Here is a 15,425-nt window from a genome sequence, read left to right on the forward strand (position 1 = left end):
CCTGTGTCTGATCCTGGAGGAGATTACCACCCAGACACAAAAAAAAACAGAAATGGAGAAGCGGAAATATTCTTTGATTCACAGTGAGCTTGTGGTGAGCAATATATCTACTGACACCATGTCATGCAAGTTTAAATAGAAATATCCTCCTTTGCCTACAGCTGATCTGATACTTGTGTAAAACAATGGAGATATCTTCCTTATGGTGCAGTAAACTGTAAATCTTGAAAGTATAATACCTTATATACCATATATTGGTTAAATCAGAGAGAATGGATGGAATTGAATATGCAGTCAGGTGCTCCTGCTGGTCTCCTCTCTTGCCCATGTACTGCACATTATTACAATTTTCCACTGGTGTTTTGAAACTACTTCTGTTTCATGATCAAGCTGAGCACATTGTTTCTGTGTTTTTTTCTTTCTCTCTTGGTGGTGGCTCCAGCAATGTGTACATTACCCGATTCAAAATTTTGAATGAAAAATAACAAAAATAGATAAAACGCATTCCTGTAACGTATTTTCTGTTCATCAAGCTGGCTGCTTTCCCAGGCTGCCTATCAGAAATTAGATCAGAAAATGTATTTTTTAATAAATAAATATTTCGTTTGAGAGTAGCCTGATTTGGGTTTTTTGAGCAGTTCTCATAAAGGAGAAAGAAAACAATGAGACCTACTGGGAGAATCATAAAAACAAAGAATGCTCTGATGATTGTGGCTGTCTATTTGTTCATAACTGCGGTTACAGTCTTTACCAGAATATATACTATTACTAGACTAATATACTGTTTAGATAATAATGAAAACATTAAGAAATATCAAGGTGTATGTATACTGTAGCTTATAAAATCATAGAAAGCAGCCAGACTTTTAACAATACAAAACTGTGTTCAGTTGACAAACTAGGAGGGACCCATAACAACAAGGACTGATCCTTAACGGCATGGCTATATCGGGGGTAATTCAAACGTTCGGCCGTATGGCCGAACTATTGAATTACGATACGCCAAGGGGCTCCGATGGGTCGGTCGGTTACAAATCAAACCTTCCCGATCGATATCGTGGCCAGATATCGATCAGGAAGACCCATCGGAAGCCCCCATACACGGGCAGATAAACTGTCAAATTGGTCCAAACGACCAATATCGGCAGCTTTATCTGCCCGTGTATGGCCACCATTTATTAGCTAGAATAAATGCATACTGTTGGCAAAACAATCCTAGTGGGTTCTTTTAATAGTTAAATATAGTTAGTATAGTAATAGTAAGTATTGCAGCCTACCAATTATTTCCCAGAATTCCAGTGTACATGCCTATTAAATATAGCTTCTAGCTCTGCTTCGAAATTGCCAAGTTCCCACCCACTGAAGTATAGCAATATTTTTGATTTTTATGCATACATTTATAAGAATACACGTTTCTTGGAAACATTATTTCTAATACTTAATTCATATTTACAAATCAAAGTTCAATAGAAAATATACAATATAACTAAATTAAAACATCTTCACAAGGAATTTTATTTTAACATGAAATATATTATATATATAAGAATATTACGTAACTAAACAGGACAATCACATATATATATAAAATGTTAGTTTACGGCAAATATTTTAGTCTAGCATTACTCTGAGTATTTGAATGTACAGAAAACACAACTGTAACATTATGACAGTGGTGCAAATGATTTGCATCATTTGGCTAACATATTTTTTGGATTCCAGTTTAACCACAGTAAGTACCCATACAGACCAGGAGATGGCAATAACGTTCCTCTTAGCCATTCCCCAGTCGCTGAATGCAACACAGAATATTTTACATTATGAGCTGTATTTACATATATTAATGCTATGTAAAATAGCCTATGCTTAGAAACATAAAGGGTAATTTTCTATGCAGAACTCAGTGTTCAAAGTGCAAAGTGCATGCAGCCATTTTTTTTGCACTTTGCACACTATGGGGCCGATCCACTAAATTCGAGTGAAGGATTCGAAGTAAAAAAACTTCGAATTTCGAAGTATTTTTTGGGCTACTTCAACCATCGAATGGGCTACTTCGACCTTCGACTACAACTACGACTTCGAATCGAAGGATTCGAACTAAAAATCGTTCGACTATTCGACCATTCAATAGTCGAAGTACTGTCTCTTTAAAAAAAACTTCGACCCCCTACTTCGGCAGCTAAAAGCTACCGAAGTCAATGTTAGCCTATGGGGAAGGTCCCCATAGGCTTGCCTAACTTTTTTTGATCGAAGGATATTCCTTCGATCGTTGGATTTAAATCCTTTGAATCGTTTGATTCAAAGGATTTAATCGTTCGATCGAAGGAATAATCCTTCGATCGTACGATCGCAGTATTTGCGCTAAATCCTTCGACTTCGATATTCGAAGTCGAAGGATTTCAATTCCTAGTCGAATATCGAGGGTTAATTAACCCTCGATATTCGACCCTTAATGAATCAGCCCCCAAGTTCTGCATTAGGCAACACTCTACCCAAAATGGTAACAAAAGTAAGCATTTTCTATCCCACCACCTACACATCCCCAAACATTTGTGTAAAAGGCATTGATACTCAATGTGTGGCATTTTTCAAGCTTAATGATTTACACCAGAATTTTAAACTCTGCTTTACATTCACCTATTGGTGAAGTAATCATTTTGGGTTTATATAATGTTTACATTTTTTTTAGTAGGCTTAAGGTATGGAGATCCAAATTATGGAAAGATCCCTTATCCAGAAGACCCCAGGTCCTGAGCATTCTGGATAAAGAGCATTCTGGATAAAGACAACAAAAATAAGTTTAAACCTTCTGTTGCAGATGCCCAAATGAGCCAGAAGGTGTCTCTAAGATACAAGGAGTATTTTTCTTCTGTATGAAACCACAATATACTATTTAACCAACCCCTCCTTTTCAGAACTTGGCTCTGCTGGTTGTATGCCCAGTTCTTTAAGCTTCTCTGAGGCAGTGAAGCTCAGCAGTGGATGGGCTGCGGTCTTTCATTTCTCCCCCCTCACCCTCAATCTCATGGCTTCTCCTCCACCCCACCAACTGCAGTGCAGTGTCAGACTGGTCTTCCTCAGTGAGGAGCAGAAGAAAGGAGGTGAAGATAGTAGAGAATGTGGATTATTGCAGCTATCCAGCAGCTCCAACACCAAACTCTTACAACTTAATGTCCATCCCGGAGGAGAAGAAGAAGCTGATATAACCATTACAGATGGTGAGGTATCTTTAACACTACTTACAGTATGTTACTTTTTGTTGGATGCTCCATCAATGGCCAACAAGACAAGCTTGATTTAACCCTTTTTAGTGCTCCAAATGCAATATTATTGAGACATTATTTCATGTACTGTAACTGCATTTTTACTGTTGAGGTTTTTTTTTAATAACCTACAGCTTTGTAACTCAAATAAATGTATGAACATTAAAGGAGAGTAAAGAAAATCTTTAGTTACAGGAGACCTCACACTGTAACCACTTCTGTGCTGTGACTGAAATGTTACTGCGTGATTTTCCATAAACAGTTTTATCATTGAGCGGCAGCATTCCTCATGTGAGCATTCCATACTTTTTCATCAGGGACCTGTTCTTTTCTTCTCCATATACTTCTCCATATACTAATATACTGTATGTATATATATATATATATACAGGTAGGGGATCCATTATCCAGAAATCTGCTATCCAGAAAGCTCTGAATTATGGAATGAATGTCTCCCATAGACTCTTTTTTATCCAAATAATCACAATTTTTAAAAAATGATTTCCCTTCTCTCTGTAATAATAAAACAGTACTGTTTATATGATTTTCTAGAAGACTTAAGGTAAGAAGATCCAAATTACAGAAAGATCTGTTTACCGGAAAACCCCAGGTCCCAAGCATTCTGGATAACAGGTCCCATACCTGTAATTACTTTGTATATATTGTGAATAAAGTACCCCTATTATAAGTTAAGGATATTATAAGTTACAGAGTCCCATGACAATATAAAAACACAAGGTCGAAGGCCGAGTGCTATTATATAGGTCATGGAGCTCCAAGGTTACTTCCAATATCCTCATATTTTCCAACAAAGGGTTCTTTATTTATTATAATAAACAAGTTTTAGTGAGTCATACGACAAAAATTACATCGCAAAGCTCTGTTTATAACTGATGACATCACTAAAAGCTGTTTATAAGGATATCATGTACAGGATATTCATGGCTTTTGTGTATTATACATATATATTTACTTGGTATTAATGAGAATATGAAAAGTTTGGTCATGTGTCTGCTATTATCACCCTGCTGCATAACATGTTGAAACTACATAAAAACTAACAAATGGAATCCCCCTGGTTAATATTTAATAAGTAAATAATCTTTGGCATTCTATCTGCAATAAATAACAGTATTTGTTCACAGGATAATGTCAATGGAAAAAATAGAATTCAAAGGAGAAGAATTTAGCCAACCACCCTTCACTCCATGATTAAACGTCTGCATCTGATGTTCTAATGTCAGTCATTTGGCATTAAGGGGTTGCTATGAGTCTGAATTTGCATGTGAGTCTGTTTGTGTCAAAGCTAACATTCTCGTTTAAAACCTTCTATATACTACACAGGTTTTGCCCCTTATGCCTCTTTTGCAGAAGAGGTGGTGCTTGTTTTGCATACAGTATACTGTATATACACAGTAGTAAGAGACGTCAGTGCACTCATGAGATAGACAGAGTTTGACATTTGGATATATGTTAAGGCCATCAACATTCAGTTATGCATGCTTGTGGTTAGGGTTTTTTATGTGCGGTTGCCCTTGAAATGTGAACAGAAATCTTAGTTTCAATGTGTAGATGCGTGTGTTTAGAAAAAAAGAAATGCTACAATAAGAGGTGATATCAGTCATATTACTGGAAATTAATATCTGTTCCTGAAACAGAATGTTTCCCACTGAGTTATATTCTGTATAGAAAAGTGTTTTCTAGAGCCTGTTAGATTATAAACTTGATCTCTATTAGGCCAAACAGTGCCATGCAGCTTAGCATAAATGAAAATGTCATGTCTCCGTTGTGGCCAATAGAATGCAGTGGTGAGGGATATCCCAGCTACCCATATCCAACAAGAATTCTCACATAGCCCTTGCCAGACTCTGAGATCATTACAACAGCTGTGGCTCACCTCAGGTTAAGGCAAGGTAAACAGTATACATTGTGCAAAGACAGGCCATGAATCAGGTCTTACATTCTTCACTACATTTTGTAATTGCATGATGGTAACAAATTAGATCACTTGTAGGTTATTAGATCACTTGTAGCTATTCTCATTTGCACACTCTTGTTTATGTTGTGCTGTGCATGCTGATAAATACTGTATATGGCTTGCTTTCGTGCCATGGCTATGTATGGGTTTAGCTTCTTATAGAAGGCTTAAAGAACAATGCAAACTGCTTATTAATTATAGAACAGCTCTACGACTCATAAGAGACACTATAGTGTACAACATAGGCTCCTCCGGTGCACCCCCTTGATGTTCTTGTGGGGCTTTATGAACCCTTTGGCACGTCACAGTCAGGAAACTATCATGGAATTCTGCCTCATCTATCATTCTGAAATCATTGTCCATTTTGTTTATAGGTCTATTATCAAAGATCAGAGTCTGAACTATTGTAAATAATAAATAAACCTTCTAAGGCTGGGGGAATGAAATATGTTTCGGTAGCGCAAAAAAAGTACGCAAACACCTTTGCGTGTATGTAAGAAAATTTTGCAATCGCAAGCCATTTTTTTTGGACCTGTCACCCAGACATAAAAAGCTGTATAATAAAAGTCTTTTTCAAATTAAACAAATCCAAATTCTTTTTTTAATTAAAGCATTCATAGCTGTTGTAAACTCATTTAAAAATCTCAGCTGTCAATCAAATATTAACTGCCACTTCTCTATGTCTTAGGCATAGAGGTGGGGCAGACAATTACTTTCACTTTCCATTCAGCACTTCCTAGATGTCACTGCTCCCCCACATTCCCCCAGTTCTCGTAACCATTTAATTGTGTAGCTAGGGCATGGGGATGGACATCAGGACCCCCATTCTGCTGCATAAACAAGATTCTGAGATGATGGAAGTCTTAACTTAACTCAATGTCCACAAATGGCTCCTGCCTGCTTGCTATAATTATGAATTCCCAGACTGATGGAAACAAGATTCAAATAATTTTTACAATGTAATTAAAGTTCATTTTGCTTGACTAACATGATAAAATAAGATTTGGAATCATTTTTTTGAGTGATGGGTCCCCTTTAACGAAACTCCAGAGCAGGAGTTAGGACTAGAAAATGCAATAAAAGCCTAATAAAGAATATTGCATTGTGACAGGCACATTTGTATTCTCAAAGTTTTGCTCTTGAATTTTATTACATTTCCCCCCGAAAAGAATAATGCTTCTTACTTTGCCTTGCTTCCTGAAATAGTGGAGACGCCAATATTTAAAAAAGCTGCAAATGTTCATAAAGAAAAATACTAAAGTTGGTAGCCGCACCTTCTAACCTGTTGTTTTTACTTAGGGTTGCCCCTAAACCGAGAGTCAGAAACAAATGGGCATGGATGTGCTGACCACTCCTATATACATATTTGGTTTGGTGCTCAAAGGAGAGACAAAAGCGGAGTATATGACGTCGCACAATCCCAAATTACCCCAGTATTAAACGTTGTGTGTGCCTGCTTAAGATGATCGACTCGGAATTAAACTAAACAAACAAACCAATGTGTTCACGTTGTGATCAAACCATTCATGTCTTCTGTGATTGTCAGAAAGAAATTAAATAAAGTGCATTTTTTGGAGAATTCATGGTGACTTAATATATAAAGTGCATGGTGCTTGATTGTGAGCATAAAAAAGTGCTTGAGCTAACAGTTTAGGCTGATTAAAGAGACTCGTAAAAGATAACTTTTATTAAATCTACTAAAATTTCATTAGTAAAAGGGAATTGAGAGTAACAAACACTAAAAACAATTAAAAGACGAGGGTGGAAATCGGATCTGGATTAAGTGTAAAAGGGGATGACAGTGTAAGTGTTACCTTAGACTGTTCCCTTATCGATCCCACGACACCCGTTTCCCTATACTGGCTAAATAGTAGTCAGGGAGTACATTAAGGATAGGTTAGCACAGAAGCAGTGATCTCCAAAGAGATTAAGCAAAGGTAAGCGAGGATTGGGGGTTATGAGGAGATGCCCCTTGATCGACAGGCGTGATATGTCAGCCACTATAAAGTGTGGTGTGCGCAAAGTTAACTAACACTGTGTCCTCTCAGAGGCGCCTAAATCGTTATGGCCTAATCCCTAGACACTATATAGGCAACACACCATGCTGACAGATCCGCTGAACAGTGCAGACTGAGGAAAGATTCCCCCACCCCGAAAATATCATCCGTTCCTCCCCCCTTGCTCCTCTGACCCACTGCGTGCTTAAATTAAGTTCCTTATAGTTCCCAGTTTTTAAATCGCTAAGTTAGCGGTTAAGCTACAGTGCCTGACGCACGTTTCGCCGGTTAGGCTTTTTCAAAGGCAAATGGCGGCGTGTTCTCGCGATATTTACGTACTCACGTTCACGCCGATTGGTCTCTTGATGTCACATGACCTGAAGCCGTCACTGCATTTGTGTCTCTTGCGAAATGCCTCACGTGATCATAACATCCTTATGTTTGTATTAGATACAATACATTGTAGCGATTCTGATCACATTGGCAACTGTTTCTATACTTCATTCTGACGTTTCCATGTTTTTAGATACAAAAGTAACACTTAAATACACATAAGTTCACACTTCTCAATAGGTTGCCTGCTGATTAGAAACTATATATAAAGAAGCCAAAGAACATGATTTAAGTTTTCTGTATTTTAATCTTTTTATACATTATATTATCTTGGATCTCATTATCTTTTCAGACATTTTGACAGATCCTACTTGGAACAACCATGCCCTATAGTATCATGATGCTTATGGCTTCTAGGAACCTATATACGTGTGTAATGATAAACTCTCATTTAGACCATGGGGATTGAGAGTGTTTAATTCATAGATCCATCTGCTTTCTGTTGAGAGTAATTTATGGTCTAAATCCCCTCTTCTGATTCCTAGTGAGATTTTTTCAAGAACTGACACTGTTAGGCCATCTGGTGAGCCCTTATGGTGTAAATAAAAATGTTTACCTAAAGGACTAACTTTTTTGGGGTAAGGCAATTTTTTATCTGTACATGATGAATCTGGAAATTGAGTTTCGAGTAACGTTCTTTGTGTAGATTTTATACTATTTATATGCTCGGAAATCCTTTTATTTAGAGATCTTTTCGTTTTACCGATGTAATGTAAATTACAGGGACAGGTGATCCTATAGATCACTGCATGGGTTCTACAGTTGCTCCACTGCCGCAGCAGATGTTTCTTGCCAAACCTGTCTTCAACCTCTTTGGTATTGTGTATATAGGGGCAGATGTTGCAAGAGCCACACGGATACGTGCCCCATTTTTGTTTTGATCCATTCCCTTTTTTATTATTAAAATGACTACGAACCAACAGATTTTGTAAATTGGGAGCCCGTCTCGATGTCATTTGTGGGAATGTTTGAATGTATTTACTCAAGGTAAAGTCAGCATGTAAAATGTGCCAGTGTTTTTTCAGGATAGACCTGATTCCATCCCACTGTTTACAATATGTTGTAACAAATCTCACACTGTCTTGATTGGACTTTTTTTCGGTTTGACATAAAGTTTGTGACCTGGATGTGGATTGTGATCTTTTCTTTCCCTCCCTTATTGATCTGTTACTATAACCGCGTTTTTTTAACCTTTTTGTTAGCTCTTCAGCTCTTTTCCTAAAGGTAAAATCATCGGAGCAATTCCTCCTAACCCTTAGGAATTCACCAATAGGTATTGCTTTTTTCACATTACTTGCATGATGGCTGGAGAAGTGTAATGTGGAGTTAGTAGCGGTTTCCTTCCTGAACATATCTGTTTGCAGGAGACCATTATCATCCTTAATAATGGTTATATCCAGAAAATCTATCTTGGTAAAATCGGCCGCATATGTAAGTTTCAGATTGAGGTCATTATCATTTAGCTCCTCAATAAACTCATGTAGAGAGTCCACTGTGCCTTCCCATATGATTAGCAGATCGTCAATATAACGTATCCATTGGTTGATTTTACATGTCCATTTCTCATGTTCTTCAGAGAAGACATAAAACTGTTCCCACCACCCCAGAAATAAATTAGCATAAGTGGGGGCAAACGGAGCCCCCATCGCTGTCCCTTGTATTTGTAAGTAATATTTTTCGTTGAAAACAAAATAATTGTGCGACAAACAGAATTGTAATAGATCCATGAGAAAAATTCTAAAATCCAGGTCATAATTGCTCTCACCTTCGAGAATAGTATTGACTGCTCTTATACCTGCCTTATGACTAATGCAGGTATATAGTGAGGTGACGTCACAGGTTACTAGTACAGTATCCTTGTTGACCATGGTGTTTTCTAGTTTGCGTAATACGTCTCTGGTATCTTTAACGTATGATGGGAGAGAAGTGACATAAGGACGCAGTTTTGTGTCAATATATTGACCTGCAATCTCACACAAGTTCCCATTACCTGAGACTATAGGTCGACCGGGGGGTCTCTCTTTATTTTTATGGACTTTTGGCAACATATAAAATGTTGGTATCCTTGGGTTATCATTGGACAATGCATTGAACTCTTGTACAGAGAGTAAACCAGATTCCTTGGCATCACTTATGAGCTCATGGTATCGTTTCTTGTAGCTATCAGTGGGATCATGTGCAAGTTTAGTATAACATCTGTTATCATTCAATTGTTTTAGGGCCTCTGCTATGTACATGGTTTTGGGCCATATCACTATGTTGCCTCCCTTATCTGCCGCTTTGATAAGAACATCATCCCATTGTTGAATTTCTTTGACTGCTCTTCTCTCGGCTTGCGACATATTGTTCCCATTAATTGTGTCAGGTAATGAATTAAATTCTTTCATTACTAATTCCCCAAAGACTTGGACAGCTGGACAGATTTGGCTCATGGGAGTGAAAGTACTTTGTACCTTGAATTGTCTTTCTGGTACTGCTTCTTCATTTAAAAGTGAACATAAATCATGTAGAGCATTATTGAAGATCTTTTCTTCTTCACTAATGATCTGTTGTGGTGTAAATAGATCAAAGGGATTGTCCCAACTAGTTATCTTCGATAAAGGGTTATGGTCACCCATTGTTACAGGATCATGTATGGAGTAATATTTTTTTAGGAGTAATTTTCTACAAAAGAGAAACAGATCTTTGTATAAAGTGAATTTGTCCACATCGCAGCTAGGTGAAAAGGATAAACCTTTTTTTAAAACTTCTAACTGTGTATTTGTCAAAACGTGCTCACTTAAATTAATCACATTTAGTTCCTCTGTTGTTTTTTGTATCTCCAATGACCCCTTCCTCTGTTTGTCTCCCATGAATTCTGCCTGGGATAACCCCATCTTTCTCTGTTCCTTAATCTTCTTGCCCCCCTTCTAGTCCGCTTATGTCTCCTTGTCCTAAAAAAGTCATGGGTTCTAAGGGGGAACTAGAAATAGTTTGGAGGTTGGTCTGTGAGTTAGAGTGTTGATTGGTATTACTCCCAGTTTCTATGTCGGATGTGTCAGTCTCGGTCAATTCATGATCAGAATTGATTGGATTACGTAATGATCTTTCGCTTTTTCTTCCCCATTTATAAATGTTCCCTGTTTTGAAGTCCTGCATATCTCGCATAAACTTTTGTTTTTTCTTAAAAATAGTGTCCTGTTCCAGTTTGTCTAGTTGATCATTCATTTTTGCTATAAACGCAGTATATTCTACACAATCTTTGTATTCTTGTAGTTGGGTTTCCCTGTTCTTAATTCTCTCGGTAAATTCTCTGACCATAGTGTCTTCATACTCATGAAGTATTTTGATTAAGTCTATTGAGCATTTGGACAGAGTGTCCTCCCATCTCTCTTTAAAGTCTGGGGCATTTATAATAAATGCCGGAAATATCCGGATTCGTAAACCTCTAGGGATAATTTTTTCTTCCAAATATTTATTGTAAGTGGATTTGTTCCACCACGACTTCAATAATTTAGTATTGTCACTCCGATAATTATTCAGCAAAGTCATCATGGACTGATCGGCTGATGAGAGTAGTTCTAATTTGTCATGGGAGAAAGTTTCTTGCATTTTCCCTTCCCATTTGTTGATCCTAGTAAGTAGTGAGGTCATATTTGCAAAGACCGTAAGAAATTATTAGAGAGTTAGGTGAGGATTCATATGACAAAAGGTTATGTGCAGGCAAAGAGAGGTTCTACCATGGAGGGTATTAATGAACCTTAGACTTAAATGAAAAATACTAAAGTTGGTAGCCGCACCTTCTAACCTGTTGTTTTTACTTAGGGTTGCCCCTAAACCGAGAGTCAGAAACAAATGGGCATGGATGTGCTGACCACTCCTATATACATATTTGGTTTGGTGCTCAAAGGAGAGACAAAAGCGGAGTATATGACGTCGCACAATCCCAAATTACCCCAGTATTAAACGTTGTGTGTGCCTGCTTAAGATGATCGACTCGGAATTAAACTAAACAAACAAACCAATGTGTTCACGTTGTGATCAAACCATTCATGTCTTCTGTGATTGTCAGAAAGAAATTAAATAAAGTGCATTTTTTGGAGAATTCATGGTGACTTAATATATAAAGTGCATGGTGCTTGATTGTGAGCATAAAAAAGTGCTTGAGCTAACAGTTTAGGCTGATTAAAGAGACTCGTAAAAGATAACTTTTATTAAATCTACTAAAATTTCATTAGTAAAAGGGAATTGAGAGTAACAAACACTAAAAACAATTAAAAGACGAGGGTGGAAATCGGATCTGGATTAAGTGTAAAAGGGGATGACAGTGTAAGTGTTACCTTAGACTGTTCCCTTATCGATCCCACGACACCCGTTTCCCTATACTGGCTAAATAGTAGTCAGGGAGTACATTAAGGATAGGTTAGCACAGAAGCAGTGATCTCCAAAGAGATTAAGCAAAGGTAAGCGAGGATTGGGGGTTATGAGGAGATGCCCCTTGATCGACAGGCGTGATATGTCAGCCACTATAAAGTGTGGTGTGCGCAAAGTTAACTAACACTGTGTCCTCTCAGAGGCGCCTAAATCGTTATGGCCTAATCCCTAGACACTATATAGGCAACACACCATGCTGACAGATCCGCTGAACAGTGCAGACTGAGGAAAGATTCCCCCACCCCGAAAATATCATCCGTTCCTCCCCCCTTGCTCCTCTGACCCACTGCGTGCTTAAATTAAGTTCCTTATAGTTCCCAGTTTTTAAATCGCTAAGTTAGCGGTTAAGCTACAGTGCCTGACGCACGTTTCGCCGGTTAGGCTTTTTCAAAGGCAAATGGCGGCGTGTTCTCGCGATATTTACGTACTCACGTTCACGCCGATTGGTCTCTTGATGTCACATGACCTGAAGCCGTCACTGCATTTGTGTCTCTTGCGAAATGCCTCACGTGATCATAACATCCTTATGTTTGTATTAGATACAATACATTGTAGCGATTCTGATCACATTGGCAACTGTTTCTATACTTCATTCTGACGTTTCCATGTTTTTAGATACAAAAGTAACACTTAAATACACATAAGTTCACACTTCTCAATAGGTTGCCTGCTGATTAGAAACTATATATAAAGAAGCCAAAGAACATGATTTAAGTTTTCTGTATTTTAATCTTTTTATACATTATATTATCTTGGATCTCATTATCTTTTCAGACATTTTGACAGATCCTACTTGGAACAACCATGCCCTATAGTATCATGATGCTTATGGCTTCTAGGAACCTATATACGTGTGTAATGATAAACTCTCATTTAGACCATGGGGATTGAGAGTGTTTAATTCATAGATCCATCTGCTTTCTGTTGAGAGTAATTTATGGTCTAAATCCCCTCTTCTGATTCCTAGTGAGATTTTTTCAAGAACTGACACTGTTAGGCCATCTGGTGAGCCCTTATGGTGTAAATAAAAATGTTTACCTAAAGGACTAACTTTTTTGGGGTAAGGCAATTTTTTATCTGTACATGATGAATCTGGAAATTGAGTTTCGAGTAACGTTCTTTGTGTAGATTTTATACTATTTATATGCTCGGAAATCCTTTTATTTAGAGATCTTTTCGTTTTACCGATGTAATGTAAATTACAGGGACAGGTGATCCTATAGATCACTGCATGGGTTCTACAGTTGCTCCACTGCCGCAGCAGATGTTTCTTGCCAAACCTGTCTTCAACCTCTTTGGTATTGTGTATATAGGGGCAGATGTTGCAAGAGCCACACGGATACGTGCCCCATTTTTGTTTTGATCCATTCCCTTTTTTATTATTAAAATGACTACGAACCAACAGATTTTGTAAATTGGGAGCCCGTCTCGATGTCATTTGTGGGAATGTTTGAATGTATTTACTCAAGGTAAAGTCAGCATGTAAAATGTGCCAGTGTTTTTTCAGGATAGACCTGATTCCATCCCACTGTTTACAATATGTTGTAACAAATCTCACACTGTCTTTTTCACATCATGCAAGTAATGTGAAAAAAGCAATACCTATTGGTGAATTCCTAAGGGTTAGGAGGAATTGCTCCGATGATTTTACCTTTAGGAAAAGAGCTGAAGAGCTAACAAAAAGGTTAAAAAAACGCGGTTATAGTAACAGATCAATAAGGGAGGGAAAGAAAAGATCACAATCCACATCCAGGTCACAAACTTTATGTCAAACCGAAAAAAAGTCCAATCAAGACAGTGTGAGATTTGTTACAACATATTGTAAACAGTGGGATGGAATCAGGTCTATCCTGAAAAAACACTGGCACATTTTACATGCTGACTTTACCTTGAGTAAATACATTCAAACATTCCCACAAATGACATCGAGACGGGCTCCCAATTTACAAAATCTGTTGGTTCGTAGTCATTTTAATAATAAAAAAGGGAATGGATCAAAACAAAAATGGGGCACGTATCCGTGTGGCTCTTGCAACATCTGCCCCTATATACACAATACCAAAGAGGTTGAAGACAGGTTTGGCAAGAAACATCTGCTGCGGCAGTGGAGCAACTGTAGAACCCATGCAGTGATCTATAGGATCACCTGTCCCTGTAATTTACATTACATCGGTAAAACGAAAAGATCTCTAAATAAAAGGATTTCCGAGCATATAAATAGTATAAAATCTACACAAAGAACGTTACTCGAAACTCAATTTCCAGATTCATCATGTACAGATAAAAAATTGCCTTACCCCAAAAAAGTTAGTCCTTTAGGTAAACATTTTTATTTACACCATAAGGGCTCACCAGATGGCCTAACAGTGTCAGTTCTTGAAAAAATCTCACTAGGAATCAGAAGAGGGGATTTAGACCATAAATTACTCTCAACAGAAAGCAGATGGATCTATGAATTAAACACTCTCAATCCCCATGGTCTAAATGAGAGTTTATCATTACACACGTATATAGGTTCCTAGAAGCCATAAGCATCATGATACTATAGGGCATGGTTGTTCCAAGTAGGATCTGTCAAAATGTCTGAAAAGATAATGAGATCCAAGATAATATAATGTATAAAAAGATTAAAATACAGAAAACTTAAATCATGTTCTTTGGCTTCTTTATATATAGTTTCTAATCAGCAGGCAACCTATTGAGAAGTGTGAACTTATGTGTATTTAAGTGTTACTTTTGTATCTAAAAACATGGAAACGTCAGAATGAAGTATAGAAACAGTTGCCAATGTGATCAGAATCGCTACAATGTATTGTATCTAATACAAACATAAGGATGTTATGATCACGTGAGGCATTTCGCAAGAGACACAAATGCAGTGACGGCTTCAGGTCATGTGACATCAAGAGACCAATCGGCGTGAACGTGAGTACGTAAATATCGCGAGAACACGCCGCCATTTGCCTTTGAAAAAGCCTAACCGGCGAAACGTGCGTCAGGCACTGTAGCTTAACCGCTAACTTAGCGATTTAAAAACTGGGAACTATAAGGAACTTAATTTAAGCACGCAGTGGGTCAGAGGAGCAAGGGGGGAGGAACGGATGATATTTTCGGGGTGGGGGAATCTTTCCTCAGTCTGCACTGTTCAGCGGATCTGTCAGCATGGTGTGTTGCCTATATAGTGTCTAGGGATTAGGCCATAACGATTTAGGCGCCTCTGAGAGGACACAGTGTTAGTTAACTTTGCGCACACCACACTTTATAGTGGCTGACATATCACGCCTGTCGATCAAGGGGCATCTCCTCATAACCCCCAATCCTCGCTTACCTTTGCTTAATCTCTTTGGAGATCACTGCTTCTGTGCTAACCTATCCTTAATG

At 37.9% G+C, this 15,425-nt stretch overlaps 2 protein-coding genes across 2 annotated transcripts in view; one reads left to right on the forward strand and one right to left on the reverse strand.

Moving 5' to 3' along the window:
- crygbl.1.S (1 S homeolog) overlaps positions 1–15,425 on the reverse strand; it is a 46,581-nt gene that overhangs the window by 5,294 nt on the left and 25,862 nt on the right. The gene's annotated exons all lie outside the window — the stretch shown is intronic.
- LOC121399435 (histone-arginine methyltransferase CARM1-like) overlaps positions 2,921–15,425 on the forward strand; it is a 53,554-nt gene continuing 41,049 nt past the window's right edge. Inside the window, exon 1 of the mRNA XM_041580131.1 lies at positions 2,921–3,218. Coding sequence (XP_041436065.1) covers positions 2,936–3,218 — 283 coding nt within the window. The 5' untranslated portion in view covers positions 2,921–2,935. The remainder of the gene's footprint in view (positions 3,219–15,425) is intronic.

Source organism: Xenopus laevis, chromosome 1S (genome assembly GCF_017654675.1).
Source record: "Xenopus laevis strain J_2021 chromosome 1S, Xenopus_laevis_v10.1, whole genome shotgun sequence".
NCBI classification, from domain to species: domain Eukaryota; kingdom Metazoa; phylum Chordata; class Amphibia; order Anura; family Pipidae; genus Xenopus; species Xenopus laevis.